Here is a 26,715-nt window from a genome sequence, read left to right on the forward strand (position 1 = left end):
TGCATCCTTATTAAGATTAAAGAGCTGACGTTTCTAAGCGAATATAATGTAGATTCATTTAATTGATACTTTGAAACAAAATTGTTCATTGTGTTGATAAAAGTTTGCTGTGAATTATCCTTTTCGGCCACTTCGTTAACTTTTCTAAATTTTCACTGTCGTACTGCAAGACTACAGGATTGTAATTCCTTTCTATAGAAGGACATTTCCTTGTTATGTCTGTTGTTTGTCATACTATTTTTTACTGCCTCGGAAATATGAATTTTAACGTCTTTCGTTCTTACTTTTATTTCAGAAGTCTTTTGTGAAGTGAATGTCGTTTTTAATACATATTTAAGCTTAACTTTTGTCCTTTGCATTTTGCCTACTTTTATTTTCGCAGTCATCATTTTTAACCACCTTGAGCAGAAATGCCAACTTCTTTCTCTTTTGATTTTTTATCTGAAAATCGAGCCCACCAGTGCCTTTTCTTCCCTTTCTTTCCTTCATGTATAAGATTTTGCTTTCCTGCTTCTTGGTTCCTTTAATCTACTTCCGCACGGAGGTTATTCGTCCTCCCATTTCGCACTGTCGTATTTTTGAGGTTTTTGAATTTTTGCATTTAAATGATTGAATTGTGCTCCATGCAACTGTTGCCTTTGAGGATTTTTTCTCAGCTCGTGTAAAATACAATATGAAAATTAGCTTAAATGTAATAATTTTGAATTTTTATTTCAAAGTAAAAAATTCCGACTGAGTGCGCTAATAAGGTTCGCTTTTAAACGCTTAGCATATATTTAGGCGTCGTACTGCCTTGAATTTAATAATTTCCACTTATTTTCTTTTTGCACAAAAATAGCAAAGAAAAATGTTTATATATGCAATTTTTATATATAGAGAAATTTACAGATATATATATATATATATATTCAATACATACATATATTTTTTGGCGAATTTCTTTGTCGCCCTGAGCATTGCATAAAATTATCACGATGATTTGTTGAAAAACTAAAAAACGTGAGCCAATTTACATGCTAAGCGTGATCCTTGAAATTAAACTGTAATACTAGTAACTTTATTTATGTGGATTTGAGTAACTTTTCTGCCATAAGGTTTATTTCCAATTTTAAAGATTGTATTCTATTTAGAGCAAGTTTTTAGTTCATAATATTATAATCATTTTGCTAAACGAATGCGCTTATACATGTTAATTAATTGACTCTAGAACTGATAAAACAGAATTTTATCTCCGGATTCATATCACTTCAAATTCAATTCTAGTTTGAGTCAGAAAAGAAAAACACTACTTCACATTTTTTGATTCAATATTATATCATATTTTGTTAGAGTTTTTTCGAACAGTAGTGAACTACAACAACAAAAATTTATTTTATATTATTTTAATTAATTGAATTTTTGGCTGATCATACAGCTGTTTTGAGTATTGCCAAATACCCATCATCAGTGGTTTTGGAAATAATTCTTATATTTAATCATTCCTAAATAATTATATTTGAGACTGCAAGTATCAGGAATCGAACTCGTATCCTGCCAAATGTAAAGCTGAGAATCAGTGCACCTTAACCAACTGACCCAAAGCCGTACTTGATTCTTTTTTATATGTTAGCTAATTTTTCAAAAGTTATTTTGCTGTGAAAGTTTTATTAACAAATTCACTTACTGTGTTTATATTAGGACGAAATCATAAACCAGCTGTAAAATAACTGAAATAAATAATTATATTTTTATTTTTTAATTGTTAAATTTGAATACTATTTGTTTGTAGAGGCATTACTTGTTGCATGATTTCTTGTTCTGATGTATAGAACCTAATCTAGGAACGTAATGCTGAGAAAGTCATGTTAATTTTACTCCACTAGTCGAACGGGCGGGACCAATATTTTGTGAATATTAATTGTAATTTAATGTCAAAATTTTTTTAATTTTTTTTATATTTTTAATTTTAATTTTTTTAAATTCAAATATTAGTTTAACTAATAATAATAACTTTAATTTAACTATAACTATAATAAAACTATAATAAAACTATAATAAAACTATAATAAAACTATAATAAACTATAATAAAAAGTATACACATTCTAGTAACTAATGTTTACTACCTTTAATATATACGTTCGAATATCTTTTAAAATGTATTATCGTGAAGTAATCAATATTCTTAAATTTCTTGAATTTATTGGTACTTGCAAACACAGTATAACATCTGTGAAACAGATATTCTTAAAAATGGACATCTTTCTTAACTTTGCTATATCGGTAGTGGTGGTAGAACTTCCTTTTCTCTCGAAATAGCCTGGCTCATTTGTTCGGAGATTTCCATAGTATTTATGGCCAGCTTGGACATTTACAAATAAGTTGTTTAGTTATTCTTTTTACTCTTCCGTAGTTCTGGTTGAAATACAAGTAAAATATTTTGATTAATAATGACAATTCTCATACCTTGGTATAATTATTGGTTTCATCGGTGTCTCCTTGAAACAGACTTCACACTAGTCATTAAAAATCAAAGGAAAAAAAACAATTGTATCTGTATCTATCTTCTTACAGACAATCTACATTAATCTACATTAATAAAATAATAAACATTTTCAAAGCTATTATTTCACCCTTAAGTCAAAGTCCAAATCAGTTGATTTTATTTAATTTATCTATTGTTAGAGCAAAAACTTAAGAAAATAAAATAAAATCTACGTCATAATTTATAGTTATTTTTAAATTAATTTTTAACATTAACATTTTAACATTTTAAATTTTAAACGTAGAGGTCTTTTATTAGCACCACTCCAAATGTATCAAAATTAGCGCGATTAAGATATTCTTCAAAATAGATGGTCACCATAACCATTTTTTTGGGTCCACTAAAAAGAACTCAAGCAAGAGAGGAATGATTTACTAGTATCCGTGTTGTGATATTTTTATAAACAGTGATTTTAAATACAGAGAAGGTTCCTCCAGAGAAGATCAAATAAGGCGAGCATATAAGAATGAGTAAAGATGATAGCTGTTTTCCACTTCGTTAACACATAATTTATAAATTAATTTAAATGTTGTGCAATACTCCATAATCACAAAAAATCGGTTCATACACCATGGTATCTTCCCAATGAAGATTTCAAGAGTAGGTTAACGTCAACACAGTAACTGAAGCCATTCAAACATGCAGCAAAAAGCACTTGAACCGCTTATTTATTAACAGAAAAATCCAAACATGGGAGACGTACCCACAGGCAAAAATTATATACTCAAGAGGAATGAAGCGCTACAGACCTCCAGAGCTAGGAAAGATATATATATGTGTAGTTATTTAAACAAGAAAAAAACCTCAATATTTCTTAATATTTTTATTTAACTTCAAACTTTTATTAAATTAAAAACTACTTTAGTCAAAAAATAAAATTTAGTCTTTCTAAATTTATGTTTAACTTTAACTTTGCAAACTTATCAAATTTATCAAACTTATCAATCTTCTCAAAAACTCCTATTTTTTACTTCTTCTCTTCTTCTTATCATTCTTTCATTTTAATCATTGATTTTATTTCACTGCTTTATCTCCCCTATTACACTAGTTTATCAACATATATATATATATATATACGTAAATTTACATAATCTTAATAACTTATTTAATTTTACTAATATTTAAATTTATTAAAAAAAAACAAAATTACTAAGTACTAATAGACGGGTGTAATATATATATATATATATATAGAAATTAATACTATATATATATATCCATCGAACACCGAAAAAGGCCTGAGACCTGATTTGCATGGTAACGGTGCAGCGTTATAATTTCACAAATAAAATAATAAAGTCAATTTTATTTTTAACCGAATTATCGGTAAAGTCGGATTGATAACCCCTACGCATTCGTACGAATTTACTAATGTGATCTATTCTAAAATAGATGCTTTGGTGAGAGAAAATCAGAATCTCTTGATGTTCACCCTATTGTTAGATCCACGGAAGAGTCCAATATTAAAAATTGATGTACATGATCCGTCTTTTAATAAAGCTCAATTGGAAAATATATTTAAACTTATTTATTTCCCATCGAGCATTATAGTCACAAGCATTATTGTCACATTATATAATCATTCTAACTCATTCTATAGAAATATTGTTATCTGAAATACTAGGAATGTTTAGCAAAATTGCTACGAATACCAGGTGTATACATAAGTTTTTTTTGGTAATTTCTATGTGAAAGACAGTGAGCATTCTGGTAGGCCAAAAAAATAAGCTCACGAGCAATTTCAGGAATTATTGGATGATGACCAAACTTAATCTCAATAGCAATTGGCAAATTCATTAAATGTCTCATTAGAAAGTATGAGCAGGTATATACGAATAGTTGTAAATATCAATAAAATGGGTTTCATACGAAGGCCGAGTTGCTTCGACAAGAAAACCATGCTATTGCCAATAAATAATTATGAGACTTTTTTTGAAACATGAGACTTTTGACCTCACAAGGTGTAATTTAATATAACATTTAAACTGATACTGTTAGAAGTCACATCAGTACATAATAGTTCTCACAAATTATGGTGGGTTATATTATTAAACTAACATTTCAATATTTCCGAGACACATTTTAAAAAGTCAACTTTATAACTTAATTCTTTGCACAACCTAAACTCAATTCTTGAAGCTATCCTGCCTTAAATTATTTTTCTAAAATCTCGAATACATACCTATTGTAGGTATTCCTTTCGCTTGTTCCGTATAGAATTTCATCAACTCTCATAGAATATTGTTTAAATTAATTAAAGTGGATATAAAGCACTCAGAACATAATTCCTTTAAGATGAAATATTGTGTTTTCCTATGAACTGCATAATGAATTACTTTAAACAATTACTTTGAACTCAACTCGACTTGTCTAAACTTTAGTGCTTACATAAGCCAGCCATTGCAACTAGAAAATATTATCTGAATTTACATTATTCTAAACTCATCAGAAGAGAACTTCTACGGGTAATGCAACTTGTTACGCACTTCCCATAGAATATGGCTATGCGCACTTTAAATGCACAAGTTGCCGCATTATGGCGCGTGCACTGCATGCAGCCATCGCTCTACGGTTGCTCTACGGTCGCTCTACTGTCGCACTACCGTCGCACTACCGTCGCTCTACCGTCGCTCTACCGTCGCCATACTGTTTATAATTTCAACATTTACATCAGTAAGAAAAGCAATAAAAATAAACACACTGTTAGATTCTGCTTGAAACATAATAACAATTATATTAAAACGCTTAAAATGCATTAAACAAGCAATACTGTCAAGCTGTGCAACGCTGCTACTACTCTTTTTATTATACAACTTCCCGTAACACTCTAGCCGCCCCCTACTCGGAGTTGCAACCGCTGCAACTATAATCGAGCGTGGTATTGAGCGAGGGTATGTGCAGGCTCCAGCAAATGACGGCATGAAAAAATCTAAAGAACTTTACCACTTAAGCTGCTATGCTGAGTACCTTTTTTTCGCAGCACTGATTTTCTTTTTATTGGAATATAATTGAATCTTCGAACCAGCGTAGGGTAACACTGGCAGACAAGTAGACAGTATTGTTACAGCTTAAAGTTTTCATACTTATTATTCTATTTTTTTTGTTTTTTTCTTTCATTTTTTATAGTTTTATTAAAACTTCACTTACATTTAATGAGTGGAAAATTAAAAAATATAAGAACTTATGGAACAGATTTTATTGGTTGTGGAGAATGCAATTATACTATAAGTTGTAGAGATAGTATTATAAGTTTTTTATTGTTTTTAAGATTATTTAAGAGATAACCAACACTATTCACAAATGCAGTTCATAACTAATTGCAGAAATCATACTGCTCAGATTTAGAAAAAAATATAGAATAAAAGCAAAGTTCAAATAAAATATTTTAATAAAAAACTTAAAAATAAATATTTAAAAACAAAAATCAAAAAATAAATAAAAATTAAAAAATTAAGATTTAAAAGTAAAAACTAAAAAAAAATTTAATTAAAATTTTATAAAACGTTTTAAAAACAATTTTAAATAAAATATTATAGAATGTTATATTGTATTATAGAATATTATATTTTAGAGTAGTTTCCAAAACTAGTGGACTATAACAACAAAAATTATTTTCATATTATTTTTATAAATTTTAAATTTTAATTAAATCAATTAATATTTGATTTAATTACTTAATTGTTTAATTGTGTCAACTAATTAAAATAATACAAGAAGAGTTTTTGTTGTTGCAGTTCACAATTTTTCGAAACCTCTCCAGCGAATACACTAGTTTCTATTAAGGAAAATAGTAACTTCCGTCATAACTGACGCTAAGTTATAACAAAAAAAAAAGTTTTAAAATAAATATATAAAAAAATTTAAATCAATTTTTAAAACAAATTTTAAAATGAAAAATCGAAAATAAAAATAAAAATAAAAATAAAAAGAAATTATTTTAAAATTCTTAAACAATAAAATTTAAAACAAAAATTTAAAAATAAAAATTTAAAAATAAAAATTTCGAAATAAAAATTTAAAAATAAGAAACAAAGAAAAAAGAATTTAACAATAAAAATTTGAAAATAAAAATTTCGAAATAAAAATTTAAAAATGAAAATTTGAAAATAAAAAACAAAAAAAAATTCAACAATAAAAATTTAAAAATAAAAATTTAAAAATAAAAATTCAAAAATAAAAATTTTAAAATAAAAATTTAAAAATGAAAGTATAAAAATAAAAACTTATAAATAAAAATTAAATAAAAAAAATGAACAATAAAAATTTAAAAATAAAAATTTTAAAATAAAAATTTAAAAATGAAAATTTAAAAATAAAAACTTATAAATAAAAATTAAATAAAAAAAATTAACAATAGAAATTTAAAAATAAAAATTGAAAAAAACTTAGAAAATAATTTTAATAACAATTTTATTTTTGAAAAAAATTGTTTTTAGTTTTTGAATACTTTTATTGAAACCGATATTTCGACTATAATCTGTAGTCATCACCACGGTACTATATAATATGAATACAATGTAATAATATTTTATTATATATCACAAAGGCATATTTATAGGATACATAATTCATGTTTAAATGTTAATGTCAAAGTTATTGTCACCGAAAAAGAATAAGATATTAAATACCAACTAACTCTATTATTTTTCTTAAAGTCATCCTTTAAAACATAGACGAATTACATATTGTATCAACTTAACTGAGAAGACTCAACAAAAAAGTAGCAACCAATACATAAAAAGCCAGGTTGGGGAATTCTTTTTTTTTTAACTCGTGAAAGGCGAATGGAATAAAAATTGTTGCGAGCCCTGCACTTGTGCTCCGGATTCGAAATAGGGAAATTATGTTTGGTAGTAGTAGTTTGATTCACTTCACTCACTCTTCCTTGCCTAGCCACAATAGAGCGATTTTAAATTTAAGTCATTTCATTTTTCTCCTTCCCACTCTCGAATTTCACTGTTCATGGAACTTGTGTTCAATTCTATTTTAATCCTGCAAAAAGTAAGGGATTTCAGTGACTTTTCAATATATTTCCTAACCGGCCAATATTATTAAAACGGTGAGAAGTCAAACACGGCGTGACTTGACTTTATCGCTGCTTTTTAATATTCCACAAAACGCAAAAAATAAAAAAAAATAATTTAAAAAAAAGCTTAAAAATTCTGCAAACAAACTGAAGGTGCTGATATTCCTTGTCTATAATAAAATCAGAATGCATAATATTTTGTCTTGAAAGATTCGCCACAAAGGGCAGTAAAGTCATGTGTACTTAAGTGAGTCGTTTAAACAATATCCGAGAGTGTTAAATAATATACCTTGATTATATTCTAATCTCGATTGCATTCGTGGCTTCTATGGAAAGCCGTTATATCTTATGAAGCTTTGAATGAAAGCAAAAACAAAAATTTTCCGGAGAAAGTTGGTACTTTAAATAAATATTGTAACTTTAGCTTTGCTCTCTTCGATAACACAAATTAGGTTTTTTGTGATAATATATTTATAGGAATATAAATGTGCTACGTACCTGTATACCCACATACACTGCGTATAAAGATACAAGTATAATGAAATTGGAATAGTGGGGGTAGGGAAATAAAATTTACGCAAGGTTTCAAAGTTCCGGTGTAAGTGAAATAATAATGGGGAAATATTTCTAAATGAATTTTTCAATTTTTATTTGGTAACTTAAATATAAGCAATTAGTTAATTATTTAATAAATTAATTTTAACTCACACTTTAAGATAATCAAATAACTTCAACTTAATCTATTTTACTTAGTCAATTGCAGAAAAATTTCCTTGAGACCTGCAATATAATATTTAAATCTTACAATAATGGGGAGTTACTTTTTTATATAAAAGATAAACAGTTATAACATTTCAATCGCCGGTTTTATTATTTTGGAATGTACCGCATACCACAACACTCAATATGTCCCCTGACTAAATCGGTTATACTCATCCGTATAATCGCCTTCAAGGGCAATACAATCATTCCAACGCTCTTCTAACTTCTCAATGCCATGATTGTAGAAGGATTTGTCTTTTACCTCAAAATAGGCTTCAGTTTCAGCAATTACTTCTTCATTTGAGATGAATTACTTACCGGCGAGCATTTTTTTGAGATCAGCGAATAGCCAGTAGTCGTTGGGGTCCAGATCTGAACTATACGATACATGAGGAAGCAATTCGAAGTGTGATTCATGCAATTTTGCCATAGCTTTTATTGACTTGTGACATGGTGCATTGTCTGGGTGAAACAAAATATTTTTCTTCGCCATGTGTGGTCGTTTTTTCACAATTTCTCCTTTCAAATGATCTAGTAATGTCGTGTAGTAGTTACTACTGATGGTTTTTGAACAGTTAGTTCAGAACTCTTAAAACTATTTTATTTATTAAATATATTTTCACTTAGAAGTTTTTTAGTTTTTTACATTGAGGTCTTTTGTTAATATGAATGAAAATAATTATTTTGTAGTGTTATGCAGTTAGTAGTAGCTGGTCTTTTTATATATATATATATATATTATATATATAAAAGACCATATATATATATATATATATAATAAAAGACATATATATATATATATATATATATATATATGTGTGTATATATATATATATATATGAAGCAATAAAATCCATTATTAATTTGTTAGTTGGTTTTATGTATATAAGCCCCTAAAATAAATTTTTTTTATTTTGATTTTACTTTTGTGGATTTTTATCGAAAATTGTGGAAATTCAGAAGAAATTGTAAATTCAAGAAATATTCTACCTCAGTCTAAGCAATTATCCTTAATAAAAATAAGTGAAGTAAATATTTGTAAATTCTGCTAGAAATTCACTTCGAAAAACTCTATAATAAAATTCGTTAAAATATAGATATCCTTTACGAATAGACATCAAAGAATAGGCTCTCTGCCAACACTTTACCTTTAGTACTTAGATTTCTCTTGCTGGTTGCTGCTTTGTAACGGGTGCTTAAGAGTTTTTCTTAAAAAATACAAGGAATATGTGAGCATGAAAGAAGTTTATCTTTTTTGGTTACTTTGCGAAATGTGAAATGAATTCTTTAGGTACTTTTAAGTAGAGTTTTCAGCTCAAGAAAAACTTTAACAACCTGCACTCGTCAATGTGCTTATAATCAACCAGCAAGCTCATATCTCACACAGTACATACGTTTCTATACATACAAGTAACCTTTTGTGGAATAGATTGTGGGATTGCTGCAGGAAACACTATTTCCATTTTTGCATGTGCAGTGGTAACCAAAGTTACTGACTCTGCTTAACGGACTTGCATAGATGCTCTGAAACTTATATACAAAGAAATGCTTCCATTAAAAAATAATACTACTTTCTTAAGGTTACTTTTCGTTTCGTTTGGCTTTTACGCTACTCTTCGTAAAAAACTTTTAAGTTCAACTCCTTTTAGCATATGCAAAGACTTAAATTCTTTAAGTCACAACTATGAATAAAATTTTGCTTCAACTTAAAATTTAAGAAAACATAAAATTTAAGAAAATATTTCAAATTCAACACAACTACAGTACACATATGTATACAGGTATATATATATACATATTTATAAAGATTGTTTGTAATTAAGATATACCTTACTAAAAGTAATGTTCAAATAGTCCACAGTCTGCATCCACAAACAATAAAATTTAGAAACAATAACACTACAGGGTGTGACCATATATCTGCAGACTTCTTAAAGCCTGACAACAGACTACAGCAAATACATTATCCTATTCCATAGGAAGATGTCTTTATAATGACACCGATGTAAAGTAGTTTAAACTTGCATAGTAACTGGGTTATTACACTCTTACAGATCCCTTCCAAATAACTTAAAATAATTATTTTTCACTATTCCCTTCATCTTAGTCTTCTTATCATAGAAATTTTGTCCATCATATAGTAAAACGTTTAATAAGAAGCTATTTTGTCCTAAGTCATGTACGTATAAAAAGAGAAGTGTGTGATAGTTACAAAATTAATTCTGTCGATATTGATACCTAACTACCACTATATACTGGTAATAGTGCGTCATATGCATTATCATAAAATTCTCGCAACTTCTATGATTTTATCATTGACGCTTTTCGATCATAGCTATTCATAGGTCGCATTCAAAAAACAAAAACAACAATGAACATGTTCTTGAGTTATGAATATACATAATTTACGAAAATCTAATAAAAGAATCACCAAAGTTGCGAGAATTTTAAGACCAAGTAACTGACGCACACCGATAAGACCAGTTGGACCATATCTGCTACTTCGGTCTGTTCACAAATTACATTCTGTTTGATGCATTTTGTCAGACAGTTCAAAGGAATCAAAGATTATTGTTTCCTTAGCTCCATAGGTACATAGTTACTTTGAAATTTAGGCACAACAAAAAAGGACAAAATTAATACAAAATTGACAAACTGATGTGACACTCCGCCTAAAATGCATTTTCTTCATAGTCCGAAAGAGGCGATCTTGACGTGTTTGTGACAGTCTACATAACAGGGGCCTTACTTTGCGCTTGAGCACAACTCGTACAGATCGAAATCGGCCATTTTGTTGTTTTTTATATAAGCAATTTAAGAAATTTACGACTAATTAATTGCTATATTGGATAAGACTTTCAAACGTGATAATACGAATTATAGCAATTCTATAAATTCAAGCAATGCTATAAATTCAATTCACTATTTTATTGATTGTTATCAATTGTGCTGATCGGATAATCACTAAAATATCCAGACATACCAGTAAAAGTACTTTACGTTATATAAATGTGTTATAGAGGGTTAAACGAGCAACAGAGCAGTGTAATATTCTCCTGAAGATGTTCAATAAACAACACAGATACGTGTAATGAACACTTTTCGAGAAACTCGATGATATGAAGTACACTAACAATAACTCTGTATTGTCTAGAATTAACGTCATAAAAAAATTAAGAAATGTATCTTACAATTGTTAAATTACAAACTTAAATCAAAACTTAAATACAAATAATATTATTCCCCTTTCACAGTAGATAGCTGTTTAATAAAAAAATAAAAAAATTGCTATAAACGCAAGACCTCCGACAAGTTGGAAATCTTAAACCACATGCTTTGGATATAAGCAATAATCGAATTACGCATATTCTACTTATACTGGAAGTCTGTATTTATATACAACTCCAAAAAGTGGTTTGGAGACTATATCAAATAAAAGTTTCTATAATAGACGATTAAGCCACCTACTTTGTAAATATTTCCATGAAGTAAGTATTTTTTCAATTGAACACTTTAGAATAATAGATGTCTGAGAACAGTTTGGAGCGTAACGGAAAGTAAGGTTTAACAGAGTAGAAAATCACACATTGTATAACATCTCTAACGAAACTAACATTTCTACATTATTCAGATATCTTTAGCATATCAGTCATTTTCTTGAACTGTTCCAAGTGGTTAATTATTGCGTCTATCTGTTGGTTCTTTAGATTTTTCAGAAGATCTCTCCGATATGCTCTTCAATTTTAGGATAAAATCTTGACAAGAAGAACGATACTGATGACAGAAAAACAAAATATTCGCGCCAGAGCGACTTCTGAGAGCGCCAAAGTACCAACAGGCAGACACAACATATTCGAAATGAAATGAAATATTTCTGAAAGAAATATTAAATTGAATATCATTATTCAAAATTGTTTCACTGACTTTTTTGATATGTTTTGAAGCAACTGTTGAAACTTATGTTTATACTTTATTATGATATCTGTAAGGAACTATACATCTTACAAAGGGATTCCTTGTATTGGATAACATAATTCAAAATATTACGGCAGCTTATATGATGTTTTCTAAAGCAATTATTGACACTAACGTGTGTTTCAGATTTTCCGGGTACGCTTATGTAACAATGAATTTTAATAGAATCAGCTATTTTGATGAAAAATGTATACTATTCCTTATGGGTATGTTGATATAGATTACTTTCTAGGATATTGACGTTTGAAATTGTTAACTTTTGGCCTAATGTACTAATAAACACTTCATACACCATTTAACGCTAGGATAGAATAGGAATAAACAGGGTACTAGATGCCAATGGAACGGAGTACTGCGACTATGATTGATCTTTTGCATTGCAACAGTCCCTAACTGAACAGAAAACATTCCACCGTCCGAATGAAGGTCAAAATGTCGGCCATTTACGACCTCGTAATATCAAATAGGAAGAGTAGTTCTCGCCCAGATTTAGGCTGGACAGTCACAAAGACTGTGATTTGAAGTCTCGTCTACTTCTAAGCAGAGTCGAAAATCTATCTCTTAGGATATACCCATTTTGTTAAGATGATAATGCAGTCCATGGTGACCCGTCAAATATCCTACCAGCAACCTCAACTCTGTTCTGCTGAAGAAGGACACTTTACTTTAACTGTAGGGATGAACCAACTCTTTAAACCTGACGGTTACCTCGATTGTCGCGCCAGAACCAACTTCTCTCGGCTAAAATGAAACCTAGTTGTAAACTAACTTAATCCACAATAAGACTCCGGTTAACTTACGCTAAGTAAACTATTAAATTTATACATTGAACATAAGTACAAGCCACGGATATTAACAAATGGACTTGTTATTGTTGGTTATTGAGTAGAAATCTGTAATTTTCTAAGCCGATATCTTAATGAGCCCAATGATGTATAGAGTAATGAGATATGTTACGGAAAAAATTAAATAGGCATGCTCAGAAATTTGGCATCCTGTCAATTTAGATCACTTAAAGCGTTCAGTATTATCATTGAACCACAACAGACAAATAGTTGAATCCGACTAATAAAGTTACTATAGCAGTTTTCAGCATTTATTCTTACTGAAAAGAATAGTTTGGTTACAACTCAAAATTCAAATTTTGATAATAAGAAAAATCCCAAAAATCTCTGATTTTATGAAATTTTATAACTGACTTTTGTAGTTATAAAATTTCAGACTGTAAAAAATTTAGACACATAGCGCGCAAAGATTGTCACTTCCTAAAAATCATATGGATTTGGTAATAGTGCCGACATCTATATCTTTAGCTTTGACTGTTTTTAGCAATAAATAATATATCATTTAAAGATAATTTTCTATTATTAGAAAATTATTTAAAAATAGGGTTGATTAGGACTAGTTAATATCGCATTAGTTGCATTCATATCGTGTGGTGTACATATAGGGATTTGAATGATCGAAATATATGTTGATAGATATTCCGTACAGATACGTGAAAATAGTAAGAGTGTGTCTAGTTAAATATTTGATTTTTACCTTTATTTATTTACATCTGATAAACAAAAACGGGAAAGGGGTAAAATGAAATGAAATCTTGCATAATATTAAATTTGTTGAGTTTACCTTGCATACGCCTTTTGTCAACAAACCGAGAAGAGTAAAGCAGAAAAAGGAAATCGATGCATAAAAAAGGAAACTTTGCACTCTTTTTTAATAAAATATGAATAAAAGCCAAAGTGCATTCAGACTGTGAACCCCAACACCAATATTCTTCAAGTGCATAATGCCTAGTCATGAGCCCGAACAGGTGGAAAGGTGAGCAGATTACCACCATGGCAGTTTAACTGACAGGTTAAGCCACAGCAAACAGTAACGCTGGTTCTGCCGGTGGTATTGGCAGTAGCCGCATCAGCGTCAGCATAAGCGACACGAGACATTCGCACGTCAAAGGTACTTTTCAATAGTTTCCATTCAACTTTAAATAAACTCCGCATTTTATTTTTCACTAAAAAGCAAAAATAATAATGGCAGACAGCATTTGTGGTTTAGTTTTTATTTTATTTATAGTGTCGTCGCAGCGCTGTACTCCGCTTCACGGCTGCCTGCATGCTATGGTACTCTTAGTCCTTCCTTTCCTTTCTTTAGGAACGATTGCTCGCACGTTCTCCTTCGACGTTGCTGCATGTTAATTTTAAAAAATCGTCTGGATATATATTATTTTTTTTTCGTCGTTTTGATTTGGTTCCTTTCAGAAGCGTCAACTTTGACAGTGTGGCATAAGTAAAATAAAAAAAAAAAAAAAAAAAAAAATCCCAAAATAAACGAAAATAACATAAAAATATAAAAATATTTTAAAATGAAAAAGAAATGCAATTTTAACTTGCAAAATACATAGTAACGACATGGTGTTGCCTTTTTTTCTTTAATTTTCACTTGAGAGCGGCGTGGATCAAATAATCCTAAAAAATGGTTAAAAAAGTAGACAAAAATAGTGTAAATGCTGCAAGTGTTGCTAAAGTTTGCGCTTATTGAAAGTTTTTCATACTCAAAATACACAAAACGAGAAATCCTCTATGCACTGCAAGACAAAATAAAAGACATGAATAAAAAGTAGAAAAGAAACTGAAAATGAAAATGAAGCTGAAAAAGAAAAAGAAAAACATGGAAAATAATTACATGTATAAAAAGAAACGTCAGCACTGGCAGCAGTTGTAGCAGTTTGCAACACTGGTTACGCTGGCAGCAGTGGCAACACTGGCAGTAGCAACTCTGCAGCAAGTGACATGCAATTTGTGTGAGTTGTTAAGTGATGCTTTTTTCGGCGTCGTTAATATTTAATACGAACATATTAAGGTGTTATAAAGGACTTAAGCTAGTTTTTTGTGTTTTGTGACACTCTTTTGATTTGAGCAATACAAAAATGTATTAAAAGGGGTGCAAATTGGCACGTTCTTGAGTAGGACGCGATTTTGCGACTTCGTCCATGTTTGCTTCGCTAGCGCTCGCTCAGCAAGCAAGGTTTTGCAACGTATTTCCAATTTAGTTTTTAGAGTGTTAATGAGACATGCTGGAATAATTTTTTGAGTGCACTTACAGCTAATGACATTGCTGTATGCATCAATCGCCACCAATGCTAAATTAAAAGAAGCAAAAAAAAACAAAAAAGTCATGCAAAAAGATAACAAAAATTAAGCATAAAAAACGGAATTTTTAAGTTCGAACGTTTGACCGAGGAGGATTGAACACAAAAAACAAGTTCCAATGCAAAGTGAGAGAAGAGTTGGCATGCAAATACTATGCGTTCACATTTTTACTGTATTGTCCCTTAAACAATAAACGCTAATTTTGCTTCACTCGTTAGACGAACCGCATATTTCTCTCCAATAACCACAAATTATTCCTTCGAGGACTAAACGAGCGATGCATAAAAATCGCACACAAAATGGAGCAAGGAAAAAGTTTAAAGGCGGAACAAATCACACGTACAAATCGGGCGAAGCACAATACAAACATTCTATTAAAACATAAAAATTTTATGAAATATGGAAAAAGCCACGAAAGACATTGCAACAGTTGCTCAAGTGGTTTCCGACAGAATCAAAATTTTATGCAACAGACACAATAGACCAGCAAATCCATTGTGGAAAACAGAAAAAAATCACCAGCTGAACTGCAACAAAAAGGGAACAGATTTGTGTTTCAATGGAGAAAATTAACTTAAGCATAAGTATTTTAACCCTTAAGGGCAAGAAGACTTCAAGCTGTTTCCTATTTTGAGTGTTTTAAAGATTTTTTTATTAAAGCAAACGACTTCAATCTATACTTCGCGCTAAGTCATTTGTTTTTTCAAAAAAAAAAAAAATTACTCGATAAAAACTCAATGAATAAAAATATAATCAATACAAAAAATAAAATAAAATTGCGTCATAGAATATCAATTATTATATTTATCTTAAAATGTCAAGGATTTGATTTAACTACAATACCCTAGAACTACTGATATTAATTTTTTCTAAGGCATACTCTGTAACAGGACTTCAATAGTCTTACTTCTCTCTACTAAACAAAATGTAAGCAATAAGGTAGTTTCATCCACAAATACCTTCTGCTCAAAAAATATCCGGATTTTGTTGTTTGTTAACTACTCCTTAAGTAATAGACCTGGTACACCCTTTCTTAACATATGGTACAAATTTGAGCGCCATCTGTCAATTAGTTTGTTTACAGCAGCTGTTAATGTGAGACTACCTCAAGTGCATTTAACGATTTTTACTATGGAAAATTCTTGTTGTACGCGATTTTTTGATCAAACACGGCACCGGCACCACTGTAATCGCTCAGGCAACATATTCGCCAGATTAGGATCCGTGCGACTTTTTCCTGTTCACGAAACTCAAATTGCCCCTTCGTGGTAAGCGTTTTGAGTCGATTGAATCGGTAAAAGAGAATTCGCTGAAGGTACTAAAAGCCATACCTTCACGGGCCTACGAAAAGTGTATGGAAGATTGGGTTAAGCGTTGGCGTATATGTATCGCTTCAGAAGGAGTATATTTTGAAAGAGATAAAATAAATTTGGAATAAAATTTAAATTTGTGTGTTTTATTTACAAAATCCGAGTACTTTTTGGGCAGGAGGTACTTCAATCCTTAAGTTTTGATATAATTTTAAGCCAAAATTACAGTCAAACCTGTTCATATGCGGTCTTTTTTTGCGATTTTTGAGCGACTTTTTTTTACGACATTTTTTGAGGGACTTTTTTTGTGCGACATTTTTTGTGCAGCATTTTTTGTGCAACATTTTTTGTGCAACATTTTTTGTGCGATTATTTTTTTTGCGGTGTATAAAATTGCAACATAATTAACGATGTATCGTGTTATGCAAAATATTTTATGCAAAATTAAACATTTGTAATTGTGCGCTGATATTTAAAAAAACTTTTTTCTTATAACATACGCGCAGATCATTAATTATTTGTAACGATCCATTAATAAAAGAACACATTTCTATCTTAAGAAGAAATTCTTGCAAAGTCATAGCAAGGTGCAAGAAATGCAAAAATGCTGTACTAAAATTACAAGAGTGCGAGAACATCTCTGTTGCAAAATTGCAACATTCACATGAGAAGGAACAGACGTCACAACAGCTATTTTTCTTTCCTTTTGTTTTCCTTGCTGTGTTGTTGTAAGCATATGTACATGGGTAAAGGTATAGCAAAATTGTAAGGCATTGCAAGAGACATTGTGCGTTTTTTTTTTGTTGTTGTCCTTTGCAAGCTCGTGCAATCTGTGTATCTCATGCACTTTGCAATGAGTTTGCAAGATAGTGTGAATACCCTTAATATAATCTTAGTAAATTAAAATGAAAAAATTTAAATGAAAGAATAAATTATGAATCAGTTTAGCACCACAAATTTCGTATATTGTCAGTAAGACAATATATTATTATTATATGTAAATAAAATAATAATTAGAATAATAAGGTTTTAAGTTATTTTTTGGGTGTAAATTTTATTATGCGGTCCCTATCCACTGCATAAGAAAATATTTTTTAATTGAGTTTCGAAAACTATATCTTCAGGTGAAGTTTTGAACGATTTCCTATCCACCGCACAAAATGAGGTTTGACTGTATATATAAAGAAAGATTTTTTAATTCAATATATCATTTCGAATTAGTATCTGATTAGCATTAAAAACTATATGAAATCCATTGCGACACGAAAAATTTTTATAGGAAAATTCTTTTTATTATTAGTTTTAGGGTTTTTGTTTTCAAATGTTTGTTGTAACAAAATTCATCGCACTTTTAAGAATAGAAACGCTTTTAGTTCAAAAGCATTTATCTGTGAATTACTATATATACATATATAATCAATATATGGTATAATGTAACCTTTCGTTAATTGTTTATAGTTTTGTAGGAATTTAAAATATTTGGTTCGACTTAAAAAACTCACAAACAGTTTTAAAATATGAATGCACTTCTAATATTGAGATCTAATGCATAAAAAATCAACTTAGGCTAATATTTTTTTTATATTATAATTTTTCCATTTCTTCTACACTTTTATATAACTGTTGTTTATGCTTTCTATGCACTTTTCTTTTGAATTACTTGTCTAAAAAACTTATGATTAACCTTATGAACTAAATTGAATGCTTAAACTGCAACCACAAGAGCAACAATTAAAGCTGCATTTGCTTATCTTCAAGATAAACACAATTCTAGTATCTAGATTTATGTGTTGTATGGTGAGAATTTCATTAGAGACATTCTTTGGTATTATGTACTGCTTCACTTAAAACTTTACAGATGTTTTTCTCATACTAAGCAGTCTTCTCACTTTTATGCATTATGTATTTTTTTTTTTGTTTTATAATTTAATTGTACATATTTTATTTGATTTTATTTTATTTTTGCATTTATTAATGCTATCAGCAGCTGTGGGGTGAAATCTGTTCACATTCCTTCAAACGTTTTCATGTTAAATCGCAGTAAATTTTACGCAAATGCCGAAATTGCAGGCAATAAATTCAATAAAATCAATTTTAATGTATTTTTGTGTGTTAATAAAGTTGATTTTTTTCAAAGGATACCATTCGGAACTTTTGCTCGAATTTATTGCAAGGATTTTTACGATTTCCGCATTACCCCCGCCAACGCCCCCGTCCCACCCCCTTCTCTTTATTATTCCCACAATTAGAATGAAACAATTTTATGCGAAACAAAACGAAAGTAAACAATAAAATAGAACGATAGTAAAAAACATAGAGAAATTAAAATGAGGAAAGGACAAAAAATGCTAAATTGAATTGAATCAGGACTCAGGACGAAAAGTGGCAGAAGTAAACGAATAAAATAAAAATAATAAAATAATTTCCGCAAATTTTATTTTCTGTTAGAATTGCCAAAAATCATGCAATCCGTACATGAAAATTACGATTTTGAAATTGTTCTGAAGATGTAATAATCAAATTATTTTAAATAACACCCACCACCTTTTTATATATATATATACAATAATATTTTTTTTTTTTTGCACTAAAAATAGATAGAAACATTTAAACATTTTGAATAATGAACGCAGTTCTAGAGAACTTCCAGAAGACTACAAATGTACTAATGGATGTGGACCTGAGAACGGTTACAAAGAGTTGTGTATGATAAACTAAGAAAAAAATATTATGATGAGCTGATGTTTTACTATAAAAACACATGGTAGGCTTTTCAACCCTTTGGTGGCGTTCTACAACAAAGATAAACTCCATTCCAATCTTCTTTACTAGACAGACTTAATATAATATAACAATAATGCTAACTTAACTAACTTGACCTATAAATAAAAAGTTGTTATTACTATGTGAATGCATGCATTGTGACCGTAAGCTCACCCTACTGGACCTAGAGTGTTTCTCTAAGTCCAATTTCCAGGTTTGTTAGTTGATAATTCATCTTATCAAAACTTCTGTAGTAATTCTTAAAATGTTTTTGTCAAAACTTCTGTAGTGATTTTCAAGATATTTTGTTTGTTTATATAGATGTATGCACTATGACCTTATCATTAATTGTGCCACAACTATATCTAGAATGTTTCTCTAAGTCCAATTTCCAGTTTTTTTAGTTGTTAATTCATCTTATCAAAACTTCTGTAGTGATTCTTAAAATGTTTTTGTCAAAACTTCTGTAGTGATTTTTAAGATATTTTTTGGTTTATGTAGATGTATGCACTGTGACCTTAAGATTAATTGTGCCAGAACTGCATCTAGAATGTTTCTCTAAGTCCAATTTCCAGTTCTGTGCAATTTCAAAACTTTTATAATGATTCCTAAAATGTTTTTGTCAAAATTTCTGTAGTAATCTTTAAGATATTTTTTTGTTTAGTTTAACACAATCCTTTAGTCGGCTTAGTTTAAAAGTGTCTATGAGAGACTTTGTTCATAAAAATTCTAATAGGTTATTACAATATAGATTACTCAATTTATTCGTTTTTCTAAGACAGTTTTGTCTTCTATTTAACTATAGCTAGGCAAATAGGGCAAGTATAAACATAGAAAACCACTTTAAAAAAACTTACCTAAAAAAATCTTAAAGTAAATCCTATCAAATTCCAAAAGAAAAAGTTTTTAACGAATCTAGATCGCTTATCGAATACTATCAACTTAGATAAAGAAAATTTACAAATTTAGCTACTTGTTGACCAACAAATAAATATATAGAAATCCTCACGACTTTTCGCTGTGAAGCTATGGAGCATATTACTAACCATACAAAAAAAATCGAGTAGTGATGTACTACAGAAAGGCCTACTTCCTAAATGTCTGAAGACTTTCTTAGGTCACACTTGTGTAGCATGCGATTAGTTTGTCGATTGATGAACTCACAGTCATAATTCATGATATTCGCACAAAACTCAGATAAATAGAATGGAAAATTACATAAAAATTTAAAAAACTTGAATGTTCTTTAAAATTTTTTTTAACTACTATAATAAAAATTAGCTTTAAACAACAGAAAATTGTGGTCCAGTTGGCTTACTCTGTGCGTGTCATTGAATTTGACGACCTATAGTTTGATATAAAAATAAGCTAATATTAAATATTTTCTCTATGTAGATAGCATTAAAAACAAACGTAATCTTAAATAAATACATTTATTTAATTTATCAGAGATATATTAGTTAATATATAAAAAAATATTACGTATTATTATTGTATTAATATAAATATTATGATGGTAAATAAATGTTTAAAATTTATATGCAAACACCGTTTTCCTTATAAACTGAATTATTCATACTTTTAAGTGCTTTTGTAGTTCATTTAAGTTGAATATTTGACGACGCACTTAACCAAAGCAAAAAATGTACTTTATTAAAAATTATATATTGTTGTGCAATTCTTTATCTATTCCCTCTTTTCTATCTCTGATTTAGATAACTGGGCATGAAGAACACGAATGCAACGATAAGGCGAACCTTTATGCCAAAAAACGTGTAAAAGGACCATTCATCGGTCCAATTCCTTACTTTGGCTTCAATAAAAAGAACAAAACAGGAGACCAAAAAAATGGATCCAACAAAAAAGAAATGTAAAGGCATAAACGGCCTAAATCATTCCAAAAAATTCTTGAATTTTAAAGCCAAAAGAACAAACTTCGTTCTCAATCTAAACAAGAAGAGTCTAAAGTCACTCTCTAGTGCACGAACAGGCCACGCCGCATGCAATAAACACGTACACAAAATAGACATACCCTCACAAATATTTGCAGATTTTGCTGTGATCAGGAAGATTCTATGGAACATGTAATCACTAACTGTGATGCACTAGGTCACAGAAGAAATAAAATTTTGGGTGCATACCAACTACAGGATGGAGACCTTCAAAAACTCCCTGCGAGTATGCTGATTCAATTTCTTGACATACTAAATGTCTAAACACAATGAGGTGCACAATAGATCAAGCTAGTCGCAGTGCATAAAGGCCTTAGCCTAACTTATAGATTATCATTACACCCTTTTCTATTCAAATGGAATTAAAAAAAAAATAAAAACCTAATCATAATAAAAAATTATATAATAAAAATAAAAAAAAATTAAATAATAAAAATAACAAAAAAATTATGTATATAATTATGTATAAGAGTAACGTTATTGCTCACTTTATATCGCATATCCAGTTTTGAGATGCGACTTTGTTAAAATATCGTATATCAACAGTGATATCAATTTTATTGTCTCATTAGCTTAATTTAATAAAATCAGCAACTCTAACATTTGCAACACTCCCCTTGCAATGTATGCATGTGTAGTACATTTTAGCCACACACTTCATAAATACTCTGGCAAGAACACATAAAAGTGTACCGCCCAGGCAATCACTTGTTTACGCTCAAGTCTCTCAAGTGTTAATAAATTCACAATCATTTAAATTACCCACTTAGATCAAGAGGAACCGGAGATGCTACAACAAAAACCATTCGCAGCGACAAAGACAGTGGCTGTATTGAACTTATTTGAGCAGACTTACGAATGCTTAATTTGTAAAGAAAAATCCAGCATAAAAAACTCCTGCATATACCAACAATAACAGTCAAGTTTTCACATTATTATTATCAAAGCTCGTAATATAGCTGCCAGTGACTATATAAAGCGCCACCCCATATCTCAACATCCCGCAAAGTCAGTAGCTTCAGCTACCTACCATCTAAATTGTACTTAAAACTTCTTTTTATTACTAAATTTTCATCACCTTTTTTGCTCATTTTTATTGTTACTGATACGGATGCGGATACAGACACAGACACAGACACAGACACAGTTACAGAGGCTCAATTTATTGTGACCTATGTTTTATTATCGAGCATAGGGCTGCCGTTGTCTTACATCGGATTGGAAGGAAGTATGCCTATCAAGTGTACAATTCGCTTGTAATGCTGACATGGTAGTTGCTAATATTTTTATTCCCTTTTAATTTTTTCTACTTTTGCTCCTTTTTCCTTTTTTCTTACAATTTTTTTTTTCGTTTTTTTTTTCTTTCTTATGTTAAAGCTATTCATTTTTATTTTGACATTAGTCCCCTGATGCCGTTTATTATTGTTGCTACATAAAAACATGAAACGTGATAAATAAAAACAAAAGTAAAAAATAATATAAAATAATCTCGCACTGCATTTGGTATTTAAAAATCCACTTTCATATGTTGAAGTGGCAAATCTTAAAGACTTTGTACAAAATGTCTAGATTAGAGTCAACATTTCATTTTATATTCTTCCCTCTTCTTTATTTCGGGCTCGTTAGATTATTACTCAGCGCGCCACGGAGATAAAACGGCTTAGCTGTTGTTTGGGGGAAAGTCAGCATGCTACAGGATAATACAATAAGTTTAATTATGTTTATTCATAAAAATATGGCAGAGAGATTAGATTTCGTTTGAAAAAAGCTTACTTAAAAGAAATGTGTACTTGCGACTTGCGTATATAAATAGAGATAAGTATTTAGTTGTGACTGACAGACAGGCATTAAATGGCAGATAGGTCAATGGAAGACATTAAGCTGAGACTGAGACAGAGACAGAGACTATCACAGCATTTTGATGATGTATGTATGTGTAATTTCTTTTGGATTGGAATAATAGGAAATGTGATATATTTTTGCTTCATTGTATAGCTTAAGTGTAAGGAAACATCAAAAAAATATTTAACAGGGGAAACTATGAAAGTTTTTAAATATTTAATTAATATTATTTTAAAATAATAACACAATAATGCCAATAGGCTGGTAGCCATCGATTTAAAACCAGCCTAATTAATGCCGATTTACAATATTCTCGATAAACGATTTGTGATAGCCCGAGGATTCAAGTAAAGTCGTTTTACAAACACATCACTAATGCAGAATGCGATTTGTCTTATACAGAGCAATCCTGGCAACTATCTATTAGTCAAAAGTCTTTCGAAAGATGTTTCATTTTCAACTGTTTTAAAAGCTCTTTTTTGACGTTCAAAACTCGAAATGAAAGTTATGGTGTAATAACATACTATATTATGTATAATTATGTATTAATATATATATATTTGTATTATATGTATTTATATATATAGATTTATATATTTTTTATTATATATATGTTATATTATATATGTATAGCATATTATATATATATAAGCACAGCTTTCTAATAACAGCATATATTTTATTAGCGGTTATATAAAAAATATTATATATAAAATAAAATTATTTTTTTTTGAATATTATCTGGCTTAGGTCGTTTATTAAACACATGAAAGCGGCAATATATGCTTTGTAATAAACCAATCGATACTATAATACATGCATAAATCAGTTTATGCCAATGGAAACGACCAAATTCTAATTTCATTAACATAAGTAATTTTGGATGTAGTGGGAACGTGTTTTACAATACAGTGGTTTATTGTATTATAACACAAGGTTTTAAACCCTTTGCTGCCAAGTGTGTTTATGTCAGATATTTTTGGGTTTAACTAAAAGTATAATTTGCAATCGAAAGAGTTTTATGCCGTTAACTGAAAGAGTTTGATACAATCTTTACCTTGCATGGTCCAGTGTGACATTTCGCTATGTCTAAAACCAAAAATGCCATTTTGTAAAAAGTATTTCGACTCAATTAGGACCATAAATAGAAAAATCACTCAAGTTTTTGGCATAGTTATATTGCAGTCTGGTTTCGCACTGGACATTGCAGAGTAAATAAGCATCTATCGAACCTTGAAATTACTACAGACGATAGCTGTAGACTTTGTTGTGCAGAAGAGGAAACTGCAGAACACATTCTGTGTCACTGTGATAGGGTCGCCTTCGGTACTTATCTACTGGCTGTCCACTTATAACGGAATTAGGCAACATTTGTCCAAAGGACATAATGGTGTTCTTAACTCCTACTCGTCTATGGAACTAAAGTCGGTATTTCACAATAATGCTTAAGGGATGTAGTGAAGTATTGAAGTGGTGACAAGTTCCCAACCCGTTTAAAATCTATCTATTTATCTATCTATATTGCAGTCTATTTTAATGGCGGCAAAATATAATATATGAATTGATGGATTGATGATTTTTTTGTAGTTTATTTAGTACAACCTAATACTTTTGCTCCCAAATTAGAGTATGGTTAAATTTTCAAGAATTAAAGTGAATATGGAAATGATTTTGCAGTGATACCAATTCATTACTCTATTTAACAATTAAGTTGTATTGATAAATCGACAACTAAAATCCAATTAATTTTTTAAAAAAATGTGTTTTTTTTTTGGTTTTGCTGTTACAATTTATTATATTAAAAAGAAATTGTTTGAAGGAGTTGCTTATAAATACATGCTATATATCAGTTAAAACTTTTAATTAACAGAAGGTTTCGATATTTTTACTTACCATAGTACGGCATGCTTGCGTGCGATAGATGTCACTGGCACCGGATAAGCTCTGGAAGTATTTTTTTGTACCGTAAACAGTGTCCATGATGTCGGGTTGTGTATTTTACGTAATTGCGTTTTTTGCTGAATGCTGAAGTGTTGATGTTGCGTTCAATGTTATTACAAAAAATTTATTTTTTTCCGCAGTCAAGTAAAATTTTAATATTGAAGAGCATAAGTGATCGATTTCATTCGCAATGTTAATATTAAATTTTTTTTATCTAAAATATTTGGCATTTGTGTAACACAAAATATTTTCAACTTCTTCTCAGTAATTTTGCATCAGTGCTTTGCATGCTGGCGTTTCGACTAACCAACAAAGCGAGCCCGAACTTAATTAATTAATGAAGCAGCACTCTCAGGTCGCCCAGCGCAATGAAGAACATTGGAACTGCACTTAATACGCCCAAGTATTATTTTCGATATACCCAAATGAACGACGAAACACATAGGAATGTTTACTCTGTTTGGTTCTGTTTGTGTAATTAGAACTTTAAATATAATTATTATTATTTATAATATATATTTTTTTTTGTTGGAAATATTTTCTACTGTCACTTGTTTATGTTTAGAATTATGTTTAGATCCTTTGCTGTAATATGTGTCTCACTGCTGCATTCATCAAATGCGCTTATATGAACTTGTTAAATTTTTTTCCAAATAAATATGCATATTCGACTAGCTGTAAATAGATAAAATAAAAGAATTACTTAGAAAAACTCAGAAATGCTTCAAAAATGCTTTAAAAAAAGATTTTGAAATCCTTTAAAAATTAACGACGAAAATAAGTGAAATATTAATTAGTTTATAAATATTTTATATATGATATAAGCAATAGTAATAATTTAATTTCGACATTCTTAAAGCAAAAGATGCGCCATTCAAATAACAGTTTTTAGTTTAAGAATTGATGGACAACTCCAAAGTGACAGACATGATTCCCGTAATGCATGAGATTCACTTTCTGAACAATCGTCACATTTTTATTAAGGGTTGCTTGAAATTGATACTCTTAATTTATATGATGCAACTCTTAAACAATCATCACTTTTACGTCAACGATCGATTGGCAAAAACAATATCTAAAAACTACACAGGCTATATGCAAGAGTATAAGACTCCAAAATCATTAGTTGTCAATAATTTAAGGCTTGATTTTTCTATCTGTAAGCAGTAAAAATAAGTTTACAAAAAAGTTTAATAGCAAAAGTAACAAAACTCCAGAAATATATTCGAACATACATTAAGACCGAAAAGTTTTCGGAAATTCTCATTTAAAATTCGCGCGCTGTATATTTTTCGATATTTTAAGTTTATGTAGTTTGGCAGCAATTAAGGACAATTACTATGCCAAAAATGAGCGCGATCTGTCAGACAGTTCGTTTACGGCAGCTGTTGAAACCAGTTCACCTCAGTAGTGCGTTGCGAAAAAAACAATGGAAAAAAATATTGGACAAAGAGTTTGCATCAAATTTTGTG

At 29.7% G+C, this 26,715-nt stretch overlaps 1 protein-coding gene across 1 annotated transcript in view; it reads right to left on the bottom strand.

The window, feature by feature from the left end:
* LOC119689594 (cell wall protein DAN4) overlaps nt 1-25,914 on the bottom strand; it is a 51,043-nt gene extending 25,129 nt beyond the window's left edge. Inside the window, exon 1 of the mRNA XM_038104460.1 lies at nt 25,196-25,914. Coding sequence (XP_037960388.1) covers nt 25,196-25,282 — 87 coding nt within the window. The 5' untranslated portion in view covers nt 25,283-25,914. The remainder of the gene's footprint in view (nt 1-25,195) is intronic.
* Between the last annotated feature and the right edge of the window lie 801 nt (nt 25,915-26,715).

Source organism: Teleopsis dalmanni, chromosome X (assembly GCF_002237135.1).
Source record: "Teleopsis dalmanni isolate 2A chromosome X, ASM223713v2, whole genome shotgun sequence".
Classification (NCBI taxonomy): domain Eukaryota; kingdom Metazoa; phylum Arthropoda; class Insecta; order Diptera; family Diopsidae; genus Teleopsis; species Teleopsis dalmanni.